Raw genomic sequence first — 26195 nt, forward strand, 5'->3', positions numbered from 1 at the left:
GAACGTTCGGTGGGGCACACTCATGCACCTTAAATCTGCATACCTATATAAATATATATTTTTAGCATTATGTAATTATTGTCGAGTAAAAGTGTGTAATTAACTTTCCAAGCAGAATACAATTTAGAGTGGCTGGCTGGCGCTCGTTATTCGAACTACCGGAATCCCAAGAGTATATATAGTTATACGAAAGAAATATTTACATATATATATATGTATATCTATATATCAATGAGGCGCAGCAACAGAGCAACCACAATAAATATTAACTTACATTTTGAACAGTGTAATAGGCAAACAATAAACATAGCATATATATTTATGGCTTTAATGTTAAAATCGTTGTTCGCTTTTATGGGTGTTTTTTTCAAAATAGTGTGTTATGGTCATGTCACCAATTAATCCATTGTATCCAATCTCCAACCTCCAACTGATTGATTTAATGTCCTACCGTGATATTCGAGAATTCGAATGGTTTATATTTTCGGTTTCCCCCCCACAGAAACTTTTAATTGTAATTGACTTAAAAAAATATTTGTCTCTTTGAATATCCAAATAAACTTGTATTTATATTAGACCAAATAATCGGCGCTTTTAATTAATTTGCCCATGGATTGGTGGTTATTGAAACAAAATTATTATTATTCGATCGATGTTTGTTTAATTTTTGTGAATTCGAATGCTTACAACTAGTCAACACAAGGTTTACTCTATTGCCTAGGGCTAATACTAGTGCTTACACTAAGCTAGTTAAATATAATACGTGGTGTGGGCTAAATTCGCTGCAGATCTGAATGACGGGCATTTCGGGTAGTGGCTACTTGTGACTACTTGCCCACCTCCTTCCAGTGGACAATGGCGCGCTGCTCGTCCGGCGCATCACCGAACGGCCTGGTGCCATCAGAGTGCACGTACTCGTTCACCTGGAAGTTGAGGAGCGTCTTGTAGTGATAGACATCGGCCAGCTGCTGTGTCAGGGGGCTGGTGTTGGTGGTGAAGATCCCGGCGAACTGCTTCTCACGTGCCACCCGCAGCACCTCGTGCTCCATGAAATGCATGCAGGCGATGTTCTCCCGGGGATTCAGTTTCTCGGCGGTGCCCATCATGAACGAGTGCAGAATCTGGTTCAAGCCCTTGGGCAGATAGTTGTCTCTGATGATTGGAAATGGAACGTTAGTTGGTTGTCCTTTATGGAACTTAGGTCAGACTCACCGGATGGGACCCTCGCAGAATTCGAGGAATTCAAATACGATGAGCAGCTTCGACTTGATGTCCACTTCGGGTTCATTGCGAGCATCGAAGTTTAATGCCGTGCCGATAATTCGATCCGTGTTGCGATCGTAGATCACAAAGCTGAGGTCCCGCTCCACAAGTACGTTCCAGATGTCCTGCAGGAGAATAACGAGATGTTATAGATTAGCAATGGTGGGCAGGACAACTTATCACTAAACTCACGTTCAGGATATCGCTGTAATCGTTTCGCAAAACACCAGGTTTCAGCCACTGTTCCAGATCTGCCTTGTTATAGAAACTGGCCACAATAATGCTATTGGAGAAATAAATAATATAGTTTTCATTTAAAATGATAGAGAGAAGCTACTTACTCGATGACTTCTTGGCGGTGCTCTAGACGAAGAGGCACTGCCTCCATTTTCAAGTGCGGACAAGCGTTCAGAGACTCTTCTTCCAGCTGCACTGCATCATGATTGGCCGCCATCTTCTCAATAATCTCGCCCAGGTTCTTGGCTGCAATGAACTCGGATATGCCGATGTTGTAGCCCTTTTCGCGCAGCAACGTCACCGTGAATATGGAGTTCAGGGAATTGCCTCCCAGTTCATAGAAGTTGCTCTGCGGCGCTAGAGTGGCGCGCGTGGATCGTCCGATCACTCCGCCCACGGTCTCAAAGAGATCCCGCGCCGTCAGCTTCAGCTCCTCGGGCACTTGGGAGTAGTCGAAGTCCAGGACGATGCTGGAGTCACCCTCGTTGTTGTTGGCTGTCTCGTAGGACTTGAGCAGTGCCTGACGATCCACCTTTCCGTTCACCAGCAACGGCACATGCTCCAGGATTATCACCTGCGGCGTCATATAATCGGCCAGCTTGTCCTTGAGCCGAGCCTCCAACTGCATCTCGGTGACCATGGGGGCATCGTCGCGTAGCTTGACAAAGGCCAGAATGGCCTGGTCTCCGTGGCCGGCATGGTAGCACAGCACAATGGCCTTCTCCACCAGCGGCAATTCGGCCACATTCTTCTCCACCTCGGAGAGATCAACCCGATGGCCACGGATCTTAACCTGGGAATCGGTACGTCCCTCGTACATGATGCTACCGTTTTTGAGCGAACCATAGTCACCAGTACGGTAGAGACGAGCGTATTCTGGTGGGGATCAAGGTTCAATGAGATTTTTAATGAATTCTTAAAAGAATAGAAGTAATACTTACTCTTTTCCACGGCCAGTGGGTTCTCCAGGAAACGCTCAGGATCTCTGCCATTTACGTAGCCAGCAGCCAAATTCAAACCAGAAGCAAAGATCTCACCTATTTCTCCGTTCTTCACGGGGCGGTAGTCGGAGTCCAGCAGATAAACAACAGTGTTGGACACGGGAATACCTGGCGATAAAAAAAAATGAATAAAACCTTCATAGGAAAGCTTTGTAGATCCCACCTATGGGTACATTATCGTAGAGACTCAGCTGCTTCTTGCTCTCGCAGGCAAAGTAGGTTACATCGCCCATGACCTCGGTGGAGCCGTAGAAATTGTAGAGCCGATGAACGCCCTCGTCAAAGTAGTCGAAGAAGCTGCTGGCCAGAGCCACAGATAGAGGTTCTCCGGAACAGACCCAGATCTGGAGATTGTAGAGTAGTTTCTGGGCAGCTCCGCCGCCCTCCATCTTCAGGTACATCAACAATGATCGCAGCAGTGTGGGCACCAACACCAGACGTCGGATCTTGTAGCGCTCCAGCAAGGCCACCAGGCGTTGGGGATCCTTGGTCACGGCCTTGGGAACCACCAGAATGGCCAGACCACACATCAGTGGACCCCAGAGCTCGGCAATGGAGTCCACGAAGGTGAGGGCCGTCTTGAAAACACTGACCGTTTCATTGACGGTATACGGAAAGGTGGCCCATTGCCATTGGAGGCGATTCAGAATACTTTCATGCGGAAGTCGGACACCCTTGGGAACGCCAGTGCTTCCGGAAGTATACAGAACGATGGCAATGTGGTCGTTACCCCCGCGAAGCATCTCCTCCGAAAGCAAATTGGAGCCACCCAGCTGCAGGGACTTGGCGTACAGTTCCATGGCGGAGAGTGTGGGAGTGCCCTGGAATCTTCCAGCATCGATGTCATCGTCGCGCACAACCAGAGTGGGCTTCGCCTCGAGCAGAATGTGATGGATGCGATTGGCCGGGAAACTGGGATCGATGGGCAGATAGGCGCCTCCGGCCTTCCAAATTGCCAGCAGGGTGGTAACCAATTTCTCCGAAGGCTGCATGCAAACTGCTACTATGAAGTCCCCGTCGCTGTTGGGCTGCAAGAAGCGTCCATGGGTCTCGGCCACCAGGAGGCGTGCGGCCCGATTGGCCTGCTCGTTCATCTGGCGGTAGCTGCTCTGGCTGGGCGCCATCGAGTGTCCGTGTCCATATCCGTCCGGTTGATAAATGAGGGCCACCTTGTCGGCGTGTCGCAGCTGCTGCTCTTCGAAGATGCGGTGCAGAGCCCGGGGAGCAAAGTCCTGCTGCAGACCCTTGACAATCGACAACTGTGGCAGGGAACCCATCTCGAAGCTGTGTTACCTGTACAGATGGAACTAGAGGTTAGACCTTTCCAGTCATTGCATCATTCTTGGGGTTAGTTAGGTAATATCTACTAATGCAGAACCAGTAGTAATTAAGCCCCTTCAAAAATGTTTATTTATACGATGTCTGGTTGCATTATAATTGAACTCTTAACTAAGGCATAAACTTAAGAGCTAACAATAGAATAAGAGTCATATGATGCAGTTATTTTTGAAAGTGAATATCACATTTTATCAATGAATATTTTATTACAATTTCCTAATGAATAATATGTATTGGTTCTTATGTAGAAATACTCAATCATTTCTGTGCGACCCACAAATAATTATGACAAGTCTATCAAGCCATCAGCTTTCCTCTCACAACCGATTGATTAAGCCAAGTCACAGTAGGTTTTATTACTCGTTTTTAATAAAAGGCTAAAATCCACATCGGGGCAGATTATTATATAATTCATTAGCATAGACACCTGCTAGACGCTACTAATTGCAACCAGATTAATTTATGTGATCATTTACGAGACATATTCTCGGACATGTTCCGGTCTTTGGGGATCAGATCCTATGAGTTATGAGCCTGAAACATAACTACCAAACATGGAACCATAAATTAATATGATTTGACTGTAGATCGAGATTACCATCTCCCTGTTCGATGGCCATCGAAATTGGGTATTGGATTAGCATTCGGATCCAAGTCCAGTACTTGGATGGATGCCAAAACAACCGCTCGTAATGCGGCGTGTTAATTGCATTAAATAATTCAATTGCCTGGCCCATTTGACGGGCGTTGGCCAACAAGAGACGGACTTAAATCGTTGGTAACAAGACCAAGATGGCTGGAGGTCTTCAAGCTGCTAACTCAACCTTATGTTCATGTTCGTTTAATTCCATTGGCGTGTCATAAAACCGCGCTAGTGGCGGGTAAAATGTCATTGCGCCGCCAACTTCTGGTGTCCGAGTCTGTATCTCCGAATCCGTATCTGCTTGGCTCTATCTGCCAATGTCAAACGATTTAATCCAAAACATGAAGACAGACAGCCGTCTAGAGGCTCAAGAACGGCAATCACTCGTACCCCTGGCCTTAGGTAATGTTAATCTCTATGATTTCATTTTAAAATTGGATCGGGCAGCTCATTAAAGAGCTCCGCTCCGACTAAGGAAGCAGGAAAGGCGGCGCCACACGGCCAGGAAGCTTCGTGGCCGAAATGAATTATTTATTTGGTTCCGCCTCATCTTCTGGGCCTTTGCAAGTACACCTACATATAAACGTGGAAGTGAGTGCCTCCGTCCAGGTAGTGAGTTGTAAGCTCTACCCCATCGTGCTAAGCTCCAAACAAGTTTTTTCTTCACTTGCGCAATATCATAGCTGAATTTTTTGTCTATTGGCCTGGTCTTTATTGTAAGTGGCCAGTAACTGACTTCTGGTTCTGGTTCTCTGGCTCTAGCTGACTTGCTGTACTCACTTGGCATACATTTTTTGGCAGCCGGAGCAATTTACAACGGCATACAACGGGGCGTATACGTAACGAATTCAAGGCTAGGCAGAGAACATTTCCCAAGCGCCCAAGCCCATTACGTATGCGCCGTGTGAGTCCAATTAGTTTGTTCACTTGCATACATACAACTTCTGCTATGTTTGCTGATTATATATTTGAGTGTCCCATTGCCAGCATACGTTTATTTGTATCTGCATACAATGTGCTAGCAATCTGCTCCATACCCGTACTATTGTTGTGCCTTGTAGCGCATTCTTGAGCCGCCGCATCGAGTTCTTAGCATTTCACATCATCGATTTATCCAGCGACTTCTGTTCACCTTCGCTGCTTCTGTTGATGAGGTGAAATCCAAGTGTTTTGATTTAATGTTATTATAGCCCCCGTTTGCCATTAAATCAACGAATATAAAAAAAATTCAATATAAATCTAACTCACATAAAACGGTTAGCCACCTTAACTTCAAAGCGCCTGCAGCAGCAGTAGCAGCAGCAGCACCAGCACCGGCACTAACTCGATTGAAAAGCATTTAAGACCTGGCTTAGAACTGCACACTGCATACTGGTACTAATTTTCCGTTCAAGGTTCCACTTGTGTTAGATTGTTTTCTGTGAGCTGTGGTGAGGCTTTTGGAAAATCGTTCCATAATTATCACCGTGCCATGTAATTTGTAATTTACATAATTATTAACTACCTTTTGTCGGGTTGAATGACTTTTGTTAGCCAGTATGGTTGCAGGCTGCACTTGCCAGATCAACAACATTGCCTAAGGTCGCCGGTGTATCTTGTATCTATTGTATATAGAGTCTAGTATCTAGTATCTAGTATCTCGTGTCGTTGAAAACGTTTCCGTTGCTGGAAATTTCAAAGTGTGTGGCTAATTAATTTGCTGACCGCCGAGCGGCGAGCTGACTGTCGATCTGTCGTGGGTGGCTGACAAATCAAAATCAAAATCCATCTTATTGTTGCTGTTTATTTTTTGCATATTTTTTTTTATTATCAGTTATGCTCTGTTTTGTTGTGCCGTGACTGATTTGCTTAATTGAGTAAAAAGCGTCTAATTTAAGCTGCTGATGCGGATTCTGCATGGGTTTTGGGGTCGTCCCCAAAGTGAGTGTGATCTGGTTGTGTATGTGTTTTGGGTTTTTTTTTTCCACCGGCAATGTTGTTTTCCTCGCGGAGCCCTCAGAATTTCCGATTGTGAGTCAATTGGATGACAAGTCAGTAAGAGCAGTAAAAACCACACAAGAACACACAAACAGCGATCTCTGCATGGAGCACCTTACGTCAATGCGGGAATCGTTTCGCAAGCTCATTAAAGAGCTCATTCTGAGCTGGCAAATGCAAATTATGCAGTCCGACTGCTTGTAATAGATATGCGACACACATTTAGCACATACTTAACATAATTAATAGCCGATCGCTCTGGCCAATGACTCAATTGCAATTATAAATCCATCACAACCATAATGGCCATTCCAATATGTATTGAAAGCAATTAGTTAAGCGCTCCAAAACAAATTAAATGTCAATTGTATGGTACTTATGCTAGTAACTCTACAGATTCATTTAGCCAAGAGAGCTAACAAGGTGCTAACCCCAATAAAACAACAGAATGCAATTGTCAAAATAGGACTTTGACCGTTTTAGTGCAGTGATAATTGAATTAAACTTTTATGACCCTGCCACACCTTAAACGGGCAAAGATCTCCGATTGCACCCAATCAACTTTCGGGTGCAGTTTCCTTATTTTAATAAGCTTTCCGGTTACTTCCTTGGCTGCTTCGATTTGTGCATTGAACTGGTTTTTAAAACTGCGCTCATTCTTTACCGTTTTTAAAAATGCCTTTTTAATCAGCCGTCGATACTGATTCTGGTTTGAGATTCGAGTTCAATGAAATTGCAAATTTCAACACTGAATTTTTGCATAAAATATGTTCTTTGCGGTTTTTCGATCCGAAGAAACCTTAGCCCCAAATTGGTTTTTATGGCGACTGAAGCGAAGTGAAAACAATTTTGTTAAAGCCATTATTTAGCAATAACTAATTGCATTTTCTATGTTATTAATTTTTTTGTTGAAAATTGTAATTCTTAATTGTCTCATCTAATGATTTTGTTTGTAATTAGCTGTCGGAAATGATGTAATTCTGTAATAACTTAAGCAACTTGATTTGCGAATTATTCTGTTAACACCTGCTCAACATGCATGTCAAGTCAATTTGCATATTCATTTTTGGAAAAGCTAATTTGGCGGGTTTTTATTCAAATATTCTTGGCTATCACGCATACGTACCGTTGGTAATTATATAAGCTGTAAGCTGTCACTTGATTATTTGAACAGAATCGGTTTCTTTTTCAAATTTTCTATTTTTTCGGGCGCCTAACACTGAGCACGTTTCTTTCAATTTTCTTATTATTTGTCTTTCAGTGAGTTTACCAATTTTTTTAAATTATTTTTTTTAATGGTCACTTCACTTGCGTTTCACTTTTTTTTTTTTTTTTGCCCAAAAAAAACTTGCAACGCACTACTGAGCACTTAGAACTTAACGTGCCATGTACTTGTTAACGGCGCTCGCAGACTAATCAGAATCCCAGCACCCGACTAACTTTTATATCCGATCCGATGGATCAGCTCCAGCCTCTGCCGGCGGCTCAGTCGCAGTCGCGCAGTCGCTCAGTCGCAGCACTGCGTCGACGTCGTCCCCCGATGAAGAATGGCGCTCGCCAAAGCAAAACCACAGAAGCAGCAGCGGCAACAGCAGAGGCACCGACGGTACGGGCAATAGAACCCAAAATGACAGAAAAAAAAAAACCAGTTCCTGCTCTTAAAGCCGCTGCAATTACCGCTCGTAGCTCATAGCTCACATATGTACATGCTGCGTGTATGGATGTTGATAAGAATTTGTATCAGTGTAGCTTGGTAGCCATATTTAGCAGCAGGTCGCCCTGTTTTGTGACGTAGGAAATGAAATAAAATGAAATGAAATTCCTGGCGGTCCCCTAGCCCGCTAATTGCTAGGCAAAACACACTTGAATGTTTGTTTTTTCTTGGCTTTGGAAATCCCTGGTATGACGCACAGTTGAATGAAAGTTTCGAATTAAACTATAATGCCCCAGAACGCTGGCAAAACTAAGTAATTTGTCCTTCCAAAGCCTCGGTTGCTATAAAATCGGCAAACTTACAGCATTTGAACTTGACTGTGAAGGCTATTTGGGTTTGTGTTGTAAGTACAAGTTTATTGGATTTTGTTTTTAGTTTATTGCAAAATAGTCGAATTTATGACTGGCCAAGATTAATTGCTATTTATGGCATTTACTCTGCAATTGTCTTCGAATATTTCCCATCGTGCGAAAGTAGAATCGTAATGCAATTACGAATTGAATTTCAAATGTGTTTCGAGGATTGAATTGAATGCAATTTGTAGACCGATGCTGTAGTTGTCAGTACAATCCATATGTGAGAGGGGATCGCTTTACCGCTAACATATTCCATCCGTCATGTTGTACGAGAGCACTTCCCATTATAGAGTCAGTGTGAAAATTTGCAGCTGAACTAAGGCGAGGAGGCGCCTGTCCCCTGATTTTAAAATCAATTATTACTTAATAAAAACTAGCTGCTTGTCAATCAACTCAAACATTTCAAAGTTTCATAAATACTGCCTAGTATTCAAGGCTATAGCTCTTTTGCCGAACATTCTAATGTTTTCAAATAAATAGATAAATAAATAGTATTTTATAAATTGATTTAATTAATTGACTTCTAATAAGAAAATCATGGGTGTTCCGCCAAAGAATTTGCAATTGCGATGCGGGCTATAATTTGGTTTTGATGAATAGGTGACTTATTGGCATCATTATCGCAAAATGTGGTTTTATTTGCATTCACAACTAAATCAACATGCTCACTTTTAATTGAATTGGATCTTAATAAAAGAGAATATGACAACTAGTTTGGACGTGCAAGCCGTATAGTTATGGATTCAAATTAATGGATCTAAGTACTACTTCGAACTTAGTCAACAGTTGCTACTAATTTATGTATAATCGGCAACTATGATAATATTTCATGTAATATTTATTTTAATATACTTTTAATGCCGCATTTATCTCAGTATGTGGAACTGAAATATTAAGTGCATTATTACTTTAGAGGTTGCCATATAATAAAAATAATTGTCGGCATTTTAACAAATTCAGCGCTTGTTGCATTCGCTATTGATTGACCATAAAAATGACTGATTTTCCTACACATTTTAATCGCTCCATAAAAAGTATTTCCTTCCTTCAATTGTATTCAGTAATTATGTTATTAACATTTCAAGTAAACTCAGTTGTACTGCTCGGAATATAAAACGCCACATTTTGGGGGACTTTTATTTAGTTTTCGAAACAAAAGGATTCACACGAAGATTTGGGTTAAAAGTGTTTCGTGAATACATAAAAAAATTTGGTGATTCATTGTCGTAAGTATTATGCTATCGACTGGGTGATCTGGATGAATATTTAATTATCCGATTAATTTAATTGATTTCAATAGACACGAGTCAAATCCCAAAATAAAGGCGCGCCCAGAATCTGTATTTATTTCTCTTTTTTTTTTAACTTAAGTGTGAGCCGCAAATGATCACTCCCATTTGTCAGTGGCTGGATTTGTATGCAAAGATTCGTATCTGGTCGCATACCCGAGTCACGTTTCCAGATCGCAACGTCAGCGGCCGTGAGGAGGCATCTTTGGAACCGGCTACTAGTCGGGCGAGCGCCGGGCCATCGCATCCGGACTTCCCCAAAAAGAAAGTCTGACGCATCCGTCGCACAGCTTGGATGTTTCTACGAATCTGCCTCGGTTCTCGTTTAAAAATTTTATCATTTGTTTTTGTTGATTCGCGTGATGTGGGTTTTTGTTGTAATTTCGTCAGTTTTAAGGCGAACTTGTGACGTGCAAATGCCCCAAACGAAAACACTTAAAAACAGGGTATTATATCATATAATTTGTTCTGAGCTCCAACTAAGCTAAGCAATGAAGACTTTATTTTTTTTATGTGTAAGGTTTTATAACACTTTTAATTCAATTATTGATGTTTAAAGGTGTTAAAAATTAAATAATATTGAAGAACTTTATTTGAGGAAAACAAATATGTAATAAATTCTGAGGTATTCAATTTTTTTGAGTGTACGAAAGATATTTTTATTTTCTGGATAAATAAAGATCAGAATTTGCATAAAAAAACATAATGATTTGTGCCAAAATCAACTTTCGAATATATTTTCATCCGCATGAGATCGCCAAAAAAAAAAAGATTGCCATAATGGGGGGTGTTAATGTTTTCCTCAGTGTGCGGCCACAGGGGGCAGGCAGTCCAACTTGTTTCTGCCCCGGCAAGTATTTCCCTAAACAACTCGAGGCGGGACAATTTACTGTTAACAGCTGCCAGCGGGCGAGTGTCGAATCGAACAATTCGACGGCTCTGATTGCTTTCGCATTCGGCTGATCGATTCTTTTGATGTTTTTGTGATCTCTGATTTGGAGTTTTATTTACTGATTAGGTTCACATATTGCGCATACGTCGTGTTGGACATGACAATGACAGCGCTGCTTTTTCGTGTCAAATCTTTTCTTCTGGCCAACAAAGTTTGTTTCCAATGGCACAAAAAAAAACGAGTCAAGTGCCAGACGGGTAATTACTTGCAAGAATTCGTCCATTGCGTTTACGGGTACGGTTACGGCTACAGGTTACGGAAGTAGAAAGTCAAGTTCTTCCACCAGCCGTCAGACTGGACACTTTTAATTGAATTACGCGGCCAATTAAAGTATCATTAGAGATAAAAGCCAGCTGATACTGCGGATCCAGTTGGCTGGAACTCAAATGTATAGGCGTTGCGCTAAATGAAAATAATGTAAAATGTTAATGAGCCGATCGCAATACCCAGCTCATTATCCAGCACCTGGCTACATTTGTAATTTACAACAAAATTGATCGAAATTCATGTCGTTTGCAATAGAATGAAAGTTTCTCACACCATAAATACCAACTCAAGTAAAAAGTCTTGGGATCGGATGAAATGGCTGGGAATAGGATCACAATCTTCTTGGTCAACATTTTTTTTCAACTGCCTCTTCAAAGTTGCTGGGAAATTCCGCTATTGGCAGCTTCATTCCACAAACAGGTCTCTGCTATCTCGCCCCATGGTTCGTTGCACATATGGATGCAGCTCTTGAGGGGTTTTTCCATTAGATCGGATATCTATGAAGTTTATCAAAAACCTGACACTGATCAAGGAGTCCCCGTCTTTACCATTCCCCATTTAAACGAACTTTTACAATTTCGGTATGTTCGTTTTTGGGTTAAATAAAATGTGTGTGTTTTTTTACTAGTTTTCAGTGACCTCTCCTCAATTTTCAAAACTGCATTTTATTCTGCATACCATGTGTATTATTCTTTTCTCTGTAAGGTCAAAGACAGTTTTATGAATTTAGGTTGATTACTTTATTAAAATTTTCACCCAAAAGTATGCAACGGATTTAAGAAAAATTATGATCACACATACGCAGTGTGGTCTTTCTTTGAAACTTAATGAAGGTGTTAAATTCCCCAATAACCATCCGATTCTAGAGCGGAATACCTTGATCGATTTGTAGATCGATTATATTTTTTGTCACATTTCCTCGGGGATCCCCTTCCAAATGTTGAAAAATTAATGGGGATATATGGCCCACTGCAAAGGCTATATTTTCCCCAACAACCATCCAATTCTAGACAGGAATACCTTGATCGATTTGTAGATCGATTCTCCACCAATCTGCATTAAAAACTAGGAACAAAATTTTTTTTATACTCTTTGTCACATTTCCTCGGGGATCCCCTTCCAAATGTTCAAAAATGCAAGGGGACGAATATATGGCCCACTGCGAAGGCTATATCTTCCCCAATAACAATCCGATTTTTGAGCGGAATACCTTGAAACGATTTGTAGATCGATTCTCCATAAATCCGCATCAAAATCTAGTAATAAAATATTTTTTCGATGTTTTGTCAAATTTCCTGGAGGATCCCCTTCCAAATGTGAAATAATGCATGGGGACGAATATATGGCCCACTGCGAAGGCTATATCTTCCCCAATAACCATCTGATTCTAAAGCGGAATACCTTATTTAAATTATTAATATTAAAATATTTAAATATCCATACTCAAGCAATCTTCATCAAAATCTGGTTACAAAATATTTTTGTCACATTTTATTTTTCAATATTATTAAATAAGTGATAATTTTCAGAAGTGTCTCCTTTAAATATTTTGAAATGTCTGTCAAGGAGAACATGGTTCCCTGTGCCGAATTCGCGTGGTGAGTGGCATTTGCACGCAAACTTTTATTTGTATACTAAGGCTCTTAGTGATTTTCTATTACTCCAAAGATAAGATAATACTCGACCCATATAAAATGCAACAAATAATGGTACGCGTTAAGATTTGAAGTACCATTATAATTTGGCTCATTAATAGTAATCAAAGTAATAGTAAAAATAATATTGATTAAAAGTTTCGTTTGCAAAGTCATGTTACTAACACCTAATTCGATAATCAAACAAGCCATATTTTACAAATCCCTATCGACAACGAGAATTTCCTAAGTCTTTTTGTAGCCGATTATAAAAACGCAGACCCAGAACGGATCCCAGACATTCGGCAGTAAGACGTTCACAGACATGGTGAGAATAAAAATAGTGCTCCTTCTTTTTGGTGTGGCCATTGCCCAGGCAGTTCGCTCGGATTTGGAGGATCAGTTGGACATTGAACTCGGTGCGCAGGATTACCAGCGCTTGAACAGGCTGAGACACTTGTCGGAGGAGTTCCTTGGATATTACCAGAATATTACCGTGAAGGACTTGGTGCCAGAGGGTCGTCTTCCATCGACTTCAGATCTGCAATGCTATGCCGATTTCGCTCAAGTCACCGCCGGATTGGCCTCCGGCAGCCTTTGGGCCTATAGAAGTGAGATTTATTGGCCATTATTCCATAGGCAGTTACTCAATTGGTTAATTTTGACAGTGTTTGACTCCTGGGGCACAATTCCTGCCGGTATCCTGAAGGGCCATCTCAAGGATCTGGGTCACTATGACGAGTGTGTTGCCATCGAGCAGGAGGCCCTGACAAGTACCATTGTGGGCAAATACTGCCTTTCCACGCTGCCCATTCAGCAACTACTCGGAGGAGGAGGTGGTGGTGGCGCTGGAATGATGATGAATGTCCAAACGGCAGTCTGTTTCCCTGCGTCTTGCTCGGCCACCAATATGGACACACTCCTCCGAAGAGTTTACCAACAGCTACTTGGATTGGAGCTGAATGCTAATCAGAATCTGGTTCGCGAACAATCCTGCAAGACATCGGAGCGAGAGGAACTCGATGGGGTTACCATTTTCACCATGTAAGTTGTGACAAAGATTCTATTATAAGTAAGTTTTCTAGAAGAAAATGTATTATAATTTCTTTCAGAGTTCTGTTATCGGTGTTTGCTGGGGCTGTGGCTCTCTCCACACTTTATGACTACTTCCTCTGTGAAGACCAAAGTACGTTTCTACATGATTTTAATGGTTTTATATTAATCAGTTTGTATTATTTGCTTAGCCAAACTGCCCACCATTTTGAAGGTTTTTTCCGCTCGTGCCAACTCCCGTGCCCTGTTCCGTGTCACAACCAAATCGAATCCCAATGTCATTGAGTGTCTTCACGGAATTCGCTGCATGTCCTTGATCTGGGTTTGTTTTGGTCACGACTATATAATTGGGATAACATCGCCCAACATTAACCTGTATGATGTGTATAAGGTGTGTATATGGTGCCTTTATATTCATTAACTAATTTTAATATTAATTGCCAGTGGGCCAAGTCACCTTTTATGGACGTTATCTACGAAGGTGTTTTTGCTGTGGACACGTTTTTCTTTATCAGTGGGCTTTTGGTAGCCATGGTTCCCCTACGTGCTATGGAAAAGTGAGTAGAAGGTTGATCCATTGATTTCCTCAATACAGAGACTATCATAACTACTTTAGAGCCAACGGAAAACTGAATATTCCGCTTATGTATCTGCATCGCTATCTTCGCCTTACGCCGATCGTGGCGGTTATGATTCTGGTGTACCTCAAGTTGCTGCCCCGGATTTCCGATGGCCCCTTGTATGGTAACTGGAACTTTGATAACTACGACAACTGCAACGACAACTGGTATTGGACTCTGCTCTACATTCAAAACTTCGCTACCGACAAGGAAGTAAGTAGCAAAGTGTAAAAGTAACTATGCATAGTTTAATTATTCTAATTGAATACCTCAAGTGTCTAGCCCATGCCTGGTATCTAGCCATCGACACTCAGTTATATATCATCGCTCCAATTTTGCTGCTTCTGGTTTATAAATTTGGAAAAAAGGGGGCTGCTGTTGTATTGCTATTTATGCTGGGACTCGCCGCCTATCTATTCAGCATTATGGTAATCAATGATTACTCTTTGTAAGTCCATTCATTTGAATACATAATTGAATTATTCGTTTTTATTTAATATTCCTTATTTTAGAATTTACAGCAGTGATGATGGACCGGATCTTACAGGTTACACTCATCTTCGTGCCTCCGGTTGGCTGGTTGGCTTTCTTTTTGGCTACTTCTTGCATTCCACACGAGGCAAGTCCTTCAAGCTCAGTCGACCCAGTGTTTGGATAGGCTGGATTCTGAGTCTGGCTCTGCTCTGCACCTGTGTATTTTCAATGGATCCTTATGGGCGGGCCAACATTAAGACTATTCCCATTTTGAACGAGGCCTTCTATGTTTCCCTCTCGCGAATTGCTTGGCCTTTGGGTCTGAGTTGGGTGGTCTTTGCCTGCATGCAGGGATACGGTGGCCTGGCCAACTCCTTCCTCACTTCACCTCTCTGGCAACCACTTTCCAAGCTCTCCTTCTGTGTCTACATGGGTCATCTGTTCATTCAGAACCTCAATGGTGGACGGACGCGGGTCAATACCTACTTTTCTGACTACGATGTTGTAAGTTATCGGGTTTATTAGCTCGTAATAGGAAATAATATTTTCCATTCCTCAGATGCTACGTTTCTGGCAGGACTTTGGATTCTCGGTTATACTTGCCTACTTCATGTACATCCTGATTGAGGCTCCTTGTGGCGGTCTGCAGAGCATGCTTTTGCCAAACCGACGACCAGCTCCTCAACCAAAAGTTCAGCCTATCCAAGTAGCTCTGAATGTGCAATCAGCGCCTATTGATCTTGAAAAGCAATCACCTTAATCATAAGGCTAAAAAAATGAACATTGAGAAGGATATAAAAATTAGTAATAAGACAAAAGTGTTAAATTTTTATGCATGTAGCCCATGAAAATAATTTATTTATATTTATTTGAATTTTTTGGTTATTTATTATATAACAATTGAATCACATAGTTATGTTTTAGCTTAATAACATTGGATAGAAAACTGAGAATGAACTGTGACCCTAAATAAAAGTCTTTGAAGTACTTTAAAATATATTGTTTGTATAAACAAATCGCACTATACGGACTCTTTCCACCTCAGAAATTTTAAACGTTTTTCTACGTAATGGTATGATTATAGTGACTCACAGTAAAGATAAGCGTACGGAGTTCAAAAGCCTCTCAATGGAGGCTACATAATAAACTTTCAAGAATCAAAGAAAAAGAAAAGTACAGATATGGCAGCGTCTGGGATTACGGGAAATCCAAGTGGGCTATTATTTTGGTATTGATTGCCTATTTGAGTTTATATTGTAGCGATAAGAGTTTTATTTTTTGAAGATTTCCTAATCCATTCAGCTTTATTCGATATTACTCATGTTCAAGACCAGACAGAATTCGTATCAACATGTTTGGTGGTACGATAATAAAAGAACAATTTTCTAAAATTAATGTCTAAAATTATATTTTAAACCCACTACCAACGATTTAATCTTCTTTTCCTATATCCAAAGGGATTCTTTTCGTAACACTCTAAATTGAATTATTTTATTTATAATTAATAAATCTGGCATTGCGTAGCCCGATTTCCTTTAATATTACCTATATACATATTTGAGTAAATACGTATTAATTTTCAAAAAGTCTTCTGAAGTAGCAACGGTTATGAGTAGACGCCTCGTAAATTGTGAACAAATAAGTTTGTGCTATCGATTAGATAGAACACACGAGTTGATGAATGTTGTGATGACTAGTAGTTATAATCATTAATTGTATTCAAATCCAGCAAACCACTGTTAAGATTATGGGTTCAACTAATTCGAATCATCGTTAACCTGGCAGGTTTAATTTGGTTTATAAAAAGGTGTCTGTTTGACCAGAAAAGAGTCATTTGTACTTGGGCTTTCGAAGAAATGGGCTCAGTTTTAATAGTTTGTTTGCTCTTTGGCATTGTTGGGGGTAGCCCCGGAATTGCGGAATTTGATAAAAATAACTCAAATGTGTATCACCGTCTAGATAGGTTTAGAAACTGGCCAAGAGAGTTTTTCGCATATTACCAAAATGTTACTGTTGACGACTTAGTGCCGGAGAACCGTTTGGTCGCGACAAAAGATCTGCAATGTTATGAGGAATTTTCTCAGTTAGTTGCAGGACCATCTTTGGAAAATCTTTGGGCTTTGAAAAGTAAGTAAACAATAAAAATAACGTGGATATAAAATTTGGATATAACAAAACTTCTATACAGTGATTGATTCCTGGGGATCCATACCATCCGGTATCTTAATGGGACACCTGATGGATCTGGGCCATTATGATGAGTGTATTAGGATTAATCAGGTTCTCGACTCGGGCCATAATCTTCTTGGAAAATACTGTCTTGCTCAGTTGCCACTTCATCAGTGGCTGGGATATTCCGAGGCTTTGAGCTTGATTCTTCCACAAACAGGTGTCTGTTTTCCAGCCTCATGCTCTTCTGAAAATATGGACGCCCTCCTCGGTGGATTTTTCCAACAGATACTTGGTATAGAGTTCGACAAAAACTTGACCCTGATCAAGGAAGGAACCTGTAAAACTTCAAAAAAGGAATCTCTGGACGGTCTCACCATATTCACAATGTAAGAGTTTGTTAGATTTGGTATCAAATACCATATTTTATATATATTTTTATTTATTTTTAGTGTTCTTTTGTCAACTTTTGGAGCTGCTGTGGCTATCTCCACCGTATATGACTATTTTCTCTGTGAGGATCAAAGTGAGTATAAATAAATAAATATTTATTTCTTCACCGAAAAGTATGCTATGCAGATAAGCAAGCATAGTGCAAAGTCCTTTTGATTGTTTCTTTGAAGCTGAAGATTTATAATCCTATTTTGTTTTAAATGATAGCGAAACTTCCGGCCATTCTGAAAGTTTTCTCCGCTCGTGCCAATTCACGTTCACTTTTTCGCCTCAATACTAAACCCAATCCCAATGTAATAGAATGCCTCAATGGCATTCGATGCTTGTCATTGATTTGGGTTTGTTTCGGCCACGAGTACAGACTCATGTTTATGTCCCCGTTGTTAAACTATGTGGATTTGTATTCGGTAAGTTTATTAAAAACATGTTTTTAACAATCCATTAATTGATTCAATTTCAATTAATAGTGGGCCAAAGAACCGTTTATGATGTTCATCAATCAAGGCGTTTTCGCGGTGGACACCTTCTTTTTCTTAAGTGGACTCCTGGTTGCCTTGTTGTCTTTACGCACCATGGAAAGGTAACCCCGAATAGATAAAAAATCATTAATATAAACTATATTTTTAATGTCTATGTAGATCCAAAGGAAAGTTGCACGTTCCTTTGATGTACCTTCATCGCTTCCTGCGTGTCACTCCTATGCTGGCTGTGGCAATTATTGTTTATATGAAATTGTTGCCTCTCGTGGGTGACGGCCCCTTATATGGAAAATGGAATTTCGACAACTACGACAGTTGTGAGAAAAATTGGTTTTGGACCCTGCTCTATATACAGAATTATGCCGCGGATGAGGAAGTGAGTAAATTATTTGTTTTAAATAAAATAACTATTTGTTTGCAAATGAATATAATTTTTATCACCCATACGCACTGTTGTCACTGCTTCGGCATATTGTGTTACAGATATATTTTCTTAATTGATTATTTAATTTAAATTTTTACAGTGCTTGGCTCATGCTTGGTATTTGGCCATCGATATGCAGCTTTACATTCTTTCCCCAATTTTTATTTTTGCCGTTTACAAGTGGGGCAAAAAAGGAGCAGCAGGAGTTTTTGGGCTTCTTCTTGGACTGGCTGGTTTTCTTTTTGGTTATATGGCCATAAACGAGTATTCTTTGTAAGTTTTAATATTTTTTTTTATATATAGACAGCTTTTAAATGAAAACCATGTCTGTTTCAGGTTAAATCTCACCGTAGAAGGCAGTGAGGAAATTTCTCATCACACCCACAATCGCGCATCCGGCTGGTTGGTTGGCTTTCTTTTCGGCTATTTTCTGCACACCATCCGGGGAAAGTCCTTTAAACTGAACCGTGTTACTGTGTGGATTGGATGGATCACCAGTCTGGCTCTATTCTTCACAGTCATCTTTGCCATGTACCCCTATGGCTTAGTGAAAAAGAAAACCATTGGAGTCATCTCCGAAGCCTTTTATGTTTCGCTCTCCCGAATCGCGTGGCCTTTAGGCCTGAGCTGGGTGGTCTTTGCCTGCATGCAAGGATACGGAGGTCTGGCCAACTCCATCCTCTCCTCGTCCCTGTGGCAACCGCTATCGAAGCTTTCCTTCTCCGTCTACATTTGGCATTTGTTTATTCAAAATCTTAACCTGGGGCGGACTAGGGTTAACATTTACTTTTCTGACTACGATGTGGTATGTATTTCTATAAGTATTCTCATCGGTTTATTCCTTAAAATAGCATTTTTTTTCCACCTTCAGATGCTGCATTTCTGGCAGGACTTTGGATTCTCGCTGCTGCTAGCTTATGTCATGTACATCCTGATTGAAGCACCTTGCGGTGGTCTGGAGAGTATGCTTTTGCCGAATCGAAGGCCACCTGATACTCAAAATATTACCCCTGCAGAAGTCCCTGCAGCCAAAGAGCCGGAAAGTCAAAGAACACAAACATACACTACGCCAGATACACCACTAAGTCCGACATCTGATGAAACCAACATTTTACGTTTCTTCAGGAACAATGCACCTGTATTGAAATAAGAAATCTAACAATAAATATTAATTTATTTATAATCTTTTAAATATAAAACGTACTTGAGATATGCTAATGTGCTAACTACATAAATTTGATTACAAAGCCATATCAGCCTACCTGAAAAATCACGTTCTTCTAATCGAAGATTTTAAGAAGTTCACTAGAAACCTACTTCTCCAGATCGAATAGTCGACCGATTTAACCAACTTTAGTAGATAAGAAAGTGATTTGCAATATTTTGAAATATGTTGTAAACAATCATGGGTCAACCATATAATTAAGTAATAATAAATATTGAACTCTTCCGAATGTATATTTTGAGTTTTCTTTATTATAAGATTTATTTGAATATCCCCTCTGAACTTAATTAATAATTTATTATTTAAATTCGATTCCCGCCTAAAGTGTTATTGTTGAGTACACTTATACCCAAAGTGCTTTCATAGAAACGATAAGATAATTCTACTCGACCCTTATAATATGCAAAAAAATGGTACGCGTGAAGATTTTCATCGGAATTATAAATTTGGCTGATTAATAGGTTCGATTGCCAAGTCATGTTATTAATGCCAATTCCTTTAATCAAAAATGACCATATATTATTAATCCTTATCGCTACTGAGAATACCAGACGTCTTTCCGTGGTCGGTTATAAAAAGGCTGCCCCAAAACGGATGCCAGACATTCGGCAGTAAGACGTTCACAGACATGGTGAGAATAAAAATAGTGCTCCTTCTTTTTGGCCTGGCCATGGCCCAGGCAGTTCGCTCGGATTTGGAGGTTCAGTTGGACATTGACCTCGGTGCGCAGGATTACCAGCGCTTGAACAGGCTGAGACACTTGTCGGAGGAGTTCCTTGGCTATTATCAGAATATTACCGTGCGGGACTTGGTGCCAGATGGTCGTCTTCCATCGACTTCAGATCTGCAATGCTATGCCGATTTCGCTCAAGTCACCGCTGGATTGGCCTCCGGCAGCCTTTGGGCCTATAGAAGTGAGATTTATTGGCCATTATTCCATAGGCAGTTACTCAATTGGTTAATTTTGACAGTGTTTGACTCCTGGGGAACAATTCCTGCCGGTATCCTGAAGGGCCATCTCAAGGATCTGGGTCACTATGACGAGTGTGTTGCCATCGAGCAGGAGGCCCTGACAAGTACCATTGTGGGCAAATACTGCCTTTCCACGCTGCCCATTCAGCAACTACTCGGAGGAGGAGGTGGTGGTGGCGCTGGAATGATGATGAATGTCCAAACGGCAGTCTGTTTCCCTGCGTCTTGCTCGGCCACCAATATGGACACACTCCTCCGAAGAGTTTACCAACAGCTACTTGGATTGGAGCTGAATGCTAATCAGAATCTGGTTCGCGAACAATCCTGCAAGACATCGGAGCGAGAGGAACTCGATGGGGTTACCATTTTCACCATGTAAGTTGTGACAAAGATTCTATTATAAGTAAGTTTTCTAGAAGAAAATGTATTTTAATTTCTTTCAGAGTTCTGTTATCGGTGTTTGCTGGGGCTGTGGCTCTCTCCACACTTTATGACTACTTCCTCTGTGAAGACCAAAGTACGTTTCTACATGATTTTAATGGTTTTATATTAATCAGTTTGTATTATTTGCTTAGCCAAACTGCCCACCATTTTGAAGGTTTTCTCCGCTCGTGCCAACTCCCGTGCCCTGTTCCGTGTCACAACCAAACCGAACCCCAATGTCATTGAGTGTCTTCACGGAATTCGCTGCATGTCCTTGATCTGGGTTTGCTTTGGTCACGACTATATAATTGGCCTAACATCGCCCAACATAAATCTGTATGACGCGTATGAGGTGTGTATATGTAGTGCTATTAAGTTCTGATATGAAAACTGATTTTAATGACTATTACCAGTGGGCAAAGACACCTTTTGTGAACGTTATCAATGAAGGTGTATTTGCTGTGGACACGTTCTTCTTTATCAGTGGCCTTTTGGTAGCCATGGTTCCTCTGCGCGCTATGGAGAAGTAAGTCGAAGGTCCACAATTATCTGAATAAAAAAAAATTAACTTTTTTAACCACTTTAGGGCCAAAGGAAAACTGAATATTCCACTTATGTATCTGCATCGCTATCTTCGCCTCACCCCCATCGTGGCGGTTTCGATTCTGCTGTACCTCAAGGTGCTGCCCCGGATGGCTGATGGCCCCTTGTACGGAAACTGGAACTTTGATAACTACGAAAACTGCAACGACAACTGGTACTGGACTCTGCTCTACATTCAAAACTACGCTGCCGACAAGGAAGTAAGTACCAAAGTGCCAACCGGGAAGTGACTATGCTAATTTTCGTTTAATCTCTCAAGTGTTTGGCCCACACCTGGTACTTGGCCATCGATACTCAGTTGTATATCATCGCCCCGATCCTGCTGCTGCTTGTTTACAAATTTGGCAAGAAAGGAGCTGCTGTGGTGCTTTTGTTTATGCTGGGTCTCGCTGCCTATTTGTTCAGCATTATGGTTATCAACGACTACTCCTTGTAAGTTTCAATTAATATATAATTGATTTCAGAGGCCTTACTTTATGTTCTCGATTTCAGACTGAACGGCGGAGGCGGCGATGGTGGCACGGATCTCTCGCATTACACCCACACTCGTGCCTCTGGCTGGCTGGTGGGCTTCCTTTTCGGCTACTTTCTCCACTCCACAAGGGGAAAGTCCTTCAAGCTTAACCGACCCAGTGTCTGGATAGGCTGGATTCTTAGTCTGGCTCTGCTCTGCACCTGCATTTTTGCCATGGAACCTTATGGAACAGGCAAGAGTAAGACTATTCCCATTTTGAACGAGGCCTTCTATGTTTCCCTTTCGCGAATTGCTTGGCCGTTGGGTCTGAGCTGGGTGGTATTTGCCTGCATGCAAGGATATGGAGGTCTGGCCAACTCCTTCCTCACCTCACCCCTCTGGCAACCACTGTCCAAGCTCTCCTTCTGTGTCTACATGGGTCATCTGTTCATTCAGAACCTCAATGGTGGACGAACGCGGGTCAATACCTACTTTTCTGACTACGATATTGTAAGTAATCGAGTTTATTAACTATTAATTGAGATCTGAAATAATATTTTCCATTCCTTAGATGCTACGTTTCTGGCAGGACTTTGGATTCTCGGTTATACTTGCCTACTTTATGTACATCCTAATTGAAGCTCCCTGCGGTGGACTGGAGAGCATGCTTTTGCCAAACCGACGACCAGCTCCCCAACCAAAAGCCCAGCCAGCCCAAGTAGTACCCGAGCTACAGCAGTCACCTGTCGATCTTGAGAAGCAACCAGAGGCAATTTCTCCTGTAGATGATAGTTCCCAGGCCACAGCTCCTCCTCTGGAAACCAAGGCTGAGTTGCCAACGAACAATGAAAAGGAAATCGAAGACAGTAGTTAGAGATTCGGTAGGATGTTTAAGCCATGTGAATAATTTATTTATGTTTATTTTTAGTTTTTAAATGTAAAATATACAATTTTTATCACATACTTGAGTCTGTTTTGATTTGATTCTTTAAATTGAAGATCTTTACATCAAAGGTGTTTATATTTCTTTAAAAAATCAGAATAATCACAAAATATTCATAGTATTATGTCATATATAGATTTATGACTATTTGGGATTCCACAATTGTACTTGTGGGTATGTTATCAAAATATAACATATTTTATTAATGATTAAATGGTTTCTATAAGTATTGTGTTTTTCGCACCTAATAAAAGAATAATTATTTGTAAGAACCATAATAAAATTATAAATTCCTAAATAAAACACGCGAAAATAACATGCAACTCTTTCTGAGCCGCAATAAATGGATTTTCAATGAACTTTGAATCATATTGTTTTTATAAACAAATCGCGATTACTAGAAATGGCTAAAGTGGTGAAAACCCCGAATATTTTATCACCTAATGAATTCAAAGCGTTTTCCTAGGTAATGGATTGATTATCGTGGCTTGCAGTAAAGATAAACGTACCGACTTCTTGAAGACCTCTTGAAGATGGGTATCTTACAAAATTTTTAGAATCGTAGAAAAAAACAGGTGCTGATAATGGCGGTGTCTGGGGTTTCGGGAAACCCAATTGGGCTATTATTTTGGTTTTGATTGCTCATTGGCTAATACGCATTGCCGCGATAAGTTCGCAAAGTACTTTGATCAATCAATCTGTTTCCAAAGCGCTGCATAATCCATGACCAACTGAAATTGCTAACAAATCCAATGAACTTTGGTCGTTATGGGAAAGGTAGCTCTTTGTAATAAGCGTTGTTGTTTTTTGGTTTTATACACTTAGAAGAATTGGAGAGCCAGCCAGCCGGAGCCAGCCAGCCGGATGATTCGCAAAATAGATTTTCAATAAAAAGCCACTCGAAAACCGCCGACAATGGCGGTCCGCGGGCTAAAAAACCATTTCTTGAATCAATTTTGAACACAAACGGACGAGTGACACTCTGGTGGCCCACTTGGACGAGAATTCTGAATCGGGCATCATGCTGGCATCCCTGCAACCGCACGGATCTCTCTTCGCCAGTGGGAGCATCGATGGAACTGTGAGGCTGTGGGACTGCAGCAAGCTAAATGAGAACCAGGGCGTCTAAAAGTCCCGGCAGGTGTAGTCCGCCAATACTCCAATGGCTCGTGGCTGGCCACACGAACAAGCGGTGGAATACATATTTTCTGGAATCTAACCTTCCGGCTACCAATTGCCGAGATCGAACACCCGGCAGACTCCTGGATCCGTAAGGTGGCATGTCATCCGTATCTCATATCCGCCTCGCAGTCCAATAACGAGGTATCCGTGTGGAACATCGAAACGGGTCAGGTGTCAAACCGTGCTGCGATCCAGTCCAGCAGCAGCGGCATCCTCGGTGGCGTAGTCGATGGAGCACCCTTCATTCTCACTGGAAGATTGGACCGGCGTATCCGATATTGGGACGTGGCCAATCCGAATAACTCTTCGCTCTTCGGACATAATATTTAACTAATATTCTAATTCATGTTCAAAGTCTTAAAGAAATTGTTTTAATTATCTGATATTTGGTAAAGCAAAAAGGCAATTTTAAATGTTTTTAATAAATTAGTAAGAGCAAAATGTTAATTAATTACGTTATTTATTTGAATAGAATTGCAAAAAAAACCTTTTTTTAATTTAAGTGTAGTTTTCCACATAAATATTCAGAAAACTATTTGATTTTCAAACTATTTGGTTTTACTAATAAACGATCAAATCTAAAGCCTAAAATATGCCGGAATCGTTTGAATTGTTTAATAATTCAAAATTTTAAATACAAATTGCCTTGAAGCAAGCAGTTTATTTCTGTCAAGCAGTGATGACGCTGTTCTCTATATATGGCAGCAGTAACGAGCAACAGATGGCGGTCTAAAGGGGGTTTGTGTCTAAATATTTATTATATATATTTAAATTCTTTTTCAATTTAATACTTTTATTTTCTTTTTTAAATTCGTTTATTTTTTTAAATTAATATGGTAAAGGTGAGAAATAAAAATTGACTGTTTATATCTTATATTATATTATATTATATCTTATATTGCAAGCCAGGACCCGATATTTCTACTGCGAAATTTTCTCCCATGAACTGCCTTTGAGATAAATCTCCTGACCGCATAGACATCCGTAAAGAGTCCGGGCAGTCCTGACTCACAAGCCGGTCCTGCGGCCACAATTCCGCAGAGTTGAGAGTTAGAAGTTACCGGGCAACCAGCATCAAACATGCACCTTGGACTTTGGATAAACTCTCGGGCGCATGCTAGAGTCTCTCCAAGGATATAGTTACCATACCGATCCTCACACTGCATTCTTCCAAGGACTTCGACTTGTTCGCTGCGCATCTCATCGTCCTGTCCAACGCCACAGCCAACAATCGTGAGGCGATTATGGGAGCTCAACGGCTTGCGGCAGAGTTTCACGAAGTTTTTGAAATGGTTACGCAGAGGGTTTCTTAGCTTCACCACCGCAATATCCATGTAGTTTTTCGTCCAGCGCCAATCCTGTGACACATATACGGTTAAGATCCGCACTTCATCCACCGGATCCTTCTCGTGCGGCGACAAAAACATGAGGCTGAGTTCGGACAGCCTTCTTCGGTGACTGTGAATGCAGTTAGCAGAGGTCAGTGCGATACGCGGGCTGTAATAGGCCGCCCCACAAGCAAAAGTGTCCCCATCCATAATTCGCAGAATCCAGGATTCTACATTTGCGCCTTCAGTCATCCGGAAGCCATTGTTGTAGATCGTCCTTACGGCTGGTTTTGACAGCAGAGACCCGGCACTACGAACTCCATTTAATCCTGTCGACAAAAATGACAGAAAAATTAGTTTTTCTCTGAGAAAATTCATTAAAAATCTGGAGAACTCAACACAATATTTCTTCAACAATATCATCTAACTGACTTTAAAACTTAGCGAAATGGTTGTAGCTTTGATTTCACGGATTATTCCAAATAATTTAGATTTTCAATATCATTAAGCATGTAGGCTTTCTTTTATTTTTTAGGTCAAGAGCCAAGAAAAAGGTATGAAATTGGACTTCATGCCACCCCAAGTCCTGCTATTTCGGAGGGTCCTTCCTTGTACTTCTTTTGGGTAAACCTTGCAGCTATTTAGGTTCAACAACGAAATAATTTCTAGAAGAAGTAACAGAAGTGTCCACCGTTTCGAAAACCACATTTTAAACTAAACTA

The 26195-nt window shown here is 40.9% G+C and overlaps 3 protein-coding genes across 3 annotated transcripts; 1 reads left to right on the top strand and 2 right to left on the bottom strand.

The window, feature by feature from the left end:
- Window positions 1–638: 638 nt before the first annotated feature.
- LOC6498838 (tyrocidine synthase 3) lies at window positions 639–7882 on the bottom strand. The gene is made up of 7 exons (XM_001955800.4): window positions 7586–7882; window positions 2665–3794; window positions 2442–2609; window positions 1605–2376; window positions 1456–1546; window positions 1213–1388; window positions 639–1152 (listed from the first exon to the last, which is right to left on the bottom strand). The coding sequence occupies exons 2-7, from the start codon at window positions 3776–3778 to the stop codon at window positions 828–830; spliced, it is 2646 nt and encodes an 881-aa protein (XP_001955836.1). The 5' UTR covers window positions 3779–3794; window positions 7586–7882; the 3' UTR covers window positions 639–827.
- Window positions 7883–12954: 5072 nt separating this feature from the next.
- Window positions 12955–23188, top strand: LOC6501716. The gene is made up of 26 exons (XM_044714124.1): window positions 12955–13282; window positions 13340–13715; window positions 13784–13857; window positions 13916–14115; window positions 14169–14281; window positions 14341–14557; window positions 14620–14792; window positions 14857–15322; window positions 15378–15570; window positions 17007–17376; window positions 17440–17513; window positions 17648–17847; window positions 17908–18020; window positions 18079–18295; window positions 18444–18616; window positions 18680–19148; window positions 19215–19305; window positions 20120–20482; window positions 20540–20915; window positions 20984–21057; window positions 21116–21315; window positions 21377–21489; window positions 21550–21766; window positions 21826–21998; window positions 22059–22530; window positions 22592–23188. Exons 1-26 carry the CDS (start codon window positions 12997–12999, stop codon window positions 22892–22894), a joined length of 6096 nt encoding a protein of 2031 aa, XP_044570059.1. The 5' UTR covers window positions 12955–12996; the 3' UTR covers window positions 22895–23188.
- Window positions 23189–24993: 1805 nt separating this feature from the next.
- On the bottom strand, window positions 24994–25911 carry LOC26515169 (seminase). The gene has a single exon (XM_014911915.2). The coding sequence runs from the start codon at window positions 25894–25896 to the stop codon at window positions 25039–25041; it is 858 nt and encodes a 285-aa protein (XP_014767401.2). The 5' UTR covers window positions 25897–25911; the 3' UTR covers window positions 24994–25038.
- Between the last annotated feature and the right edge of the window lie 284 nt (window positions 25912–26195).

Source organism: Drosophila ananassae, chromosome 2L (assembly GCF_017639315.1).
Source record: "Drosophila ananassae strain 14024-0371.13 chromosome 2L, ASM1763931v2, whole genome shotgun sequence".
Lineage (NCBI taxonomy): Eukaryota > Metazoa > Arthropoda > Insecta > Diptera > Drosophilidae > Drosophila > Drosophila ananassae.

Excerpts from the sequence above, each read along its gene's own strand:
- LOC6498838 (XM_001955800.4), bottom strand. The coding sequence starts at position 3,778 with ATGGGTTCCCTGCCACAGTTGTCGATTGTCAAGGGTCTGCAGCAGGAC. Across the intron at positions 1,547-1,604 it reads CACCGCCAAGAAGTCATCGA|CATTATTGTGGCCAGTTTCT; the intron begins GTAAGTAGCTTC and ends TTTCTCCAATAG. Across the intron at positions 1,153-1,212 it reads TTCTGCGAGGGTCCCATCCG|AGACAACTATCTGCCCAAGG; the intron begins GTGAGTCTGACC and ends TCCAATCATCAG.
- LOC6501716 (XM_044714124.1), top strand. The coding sequence starts at position 12,997 with ATGGTGAGAATAAAAATAGTGCTCCTTCTTTTTGGTGTGGCCATTGCC. Across the intron at positions 13,283-13,339 it reads CAGCCTTTGGGCCTATAGAA|TGTTTGACTCCTGGGGCACA; the intron begins GTGAGATTTATT and ends TAATTTTGACAG. Across the intron at positions 14,558-14,619 it reads ACTTCGCTACCGACAAGGAA|TGTCTAGCCCATGCCTGGTA; the intron begins GTAAGTAGCAAA and ends GAATACCTCAAG.
- LOC26515169 (XM_014911915.2), bottom strand. The coding sequence starts at position 25,896 with ATGATATTGTTGAAGAAATATTGTGTTGAGTTCTCCAGATTTTTAATG.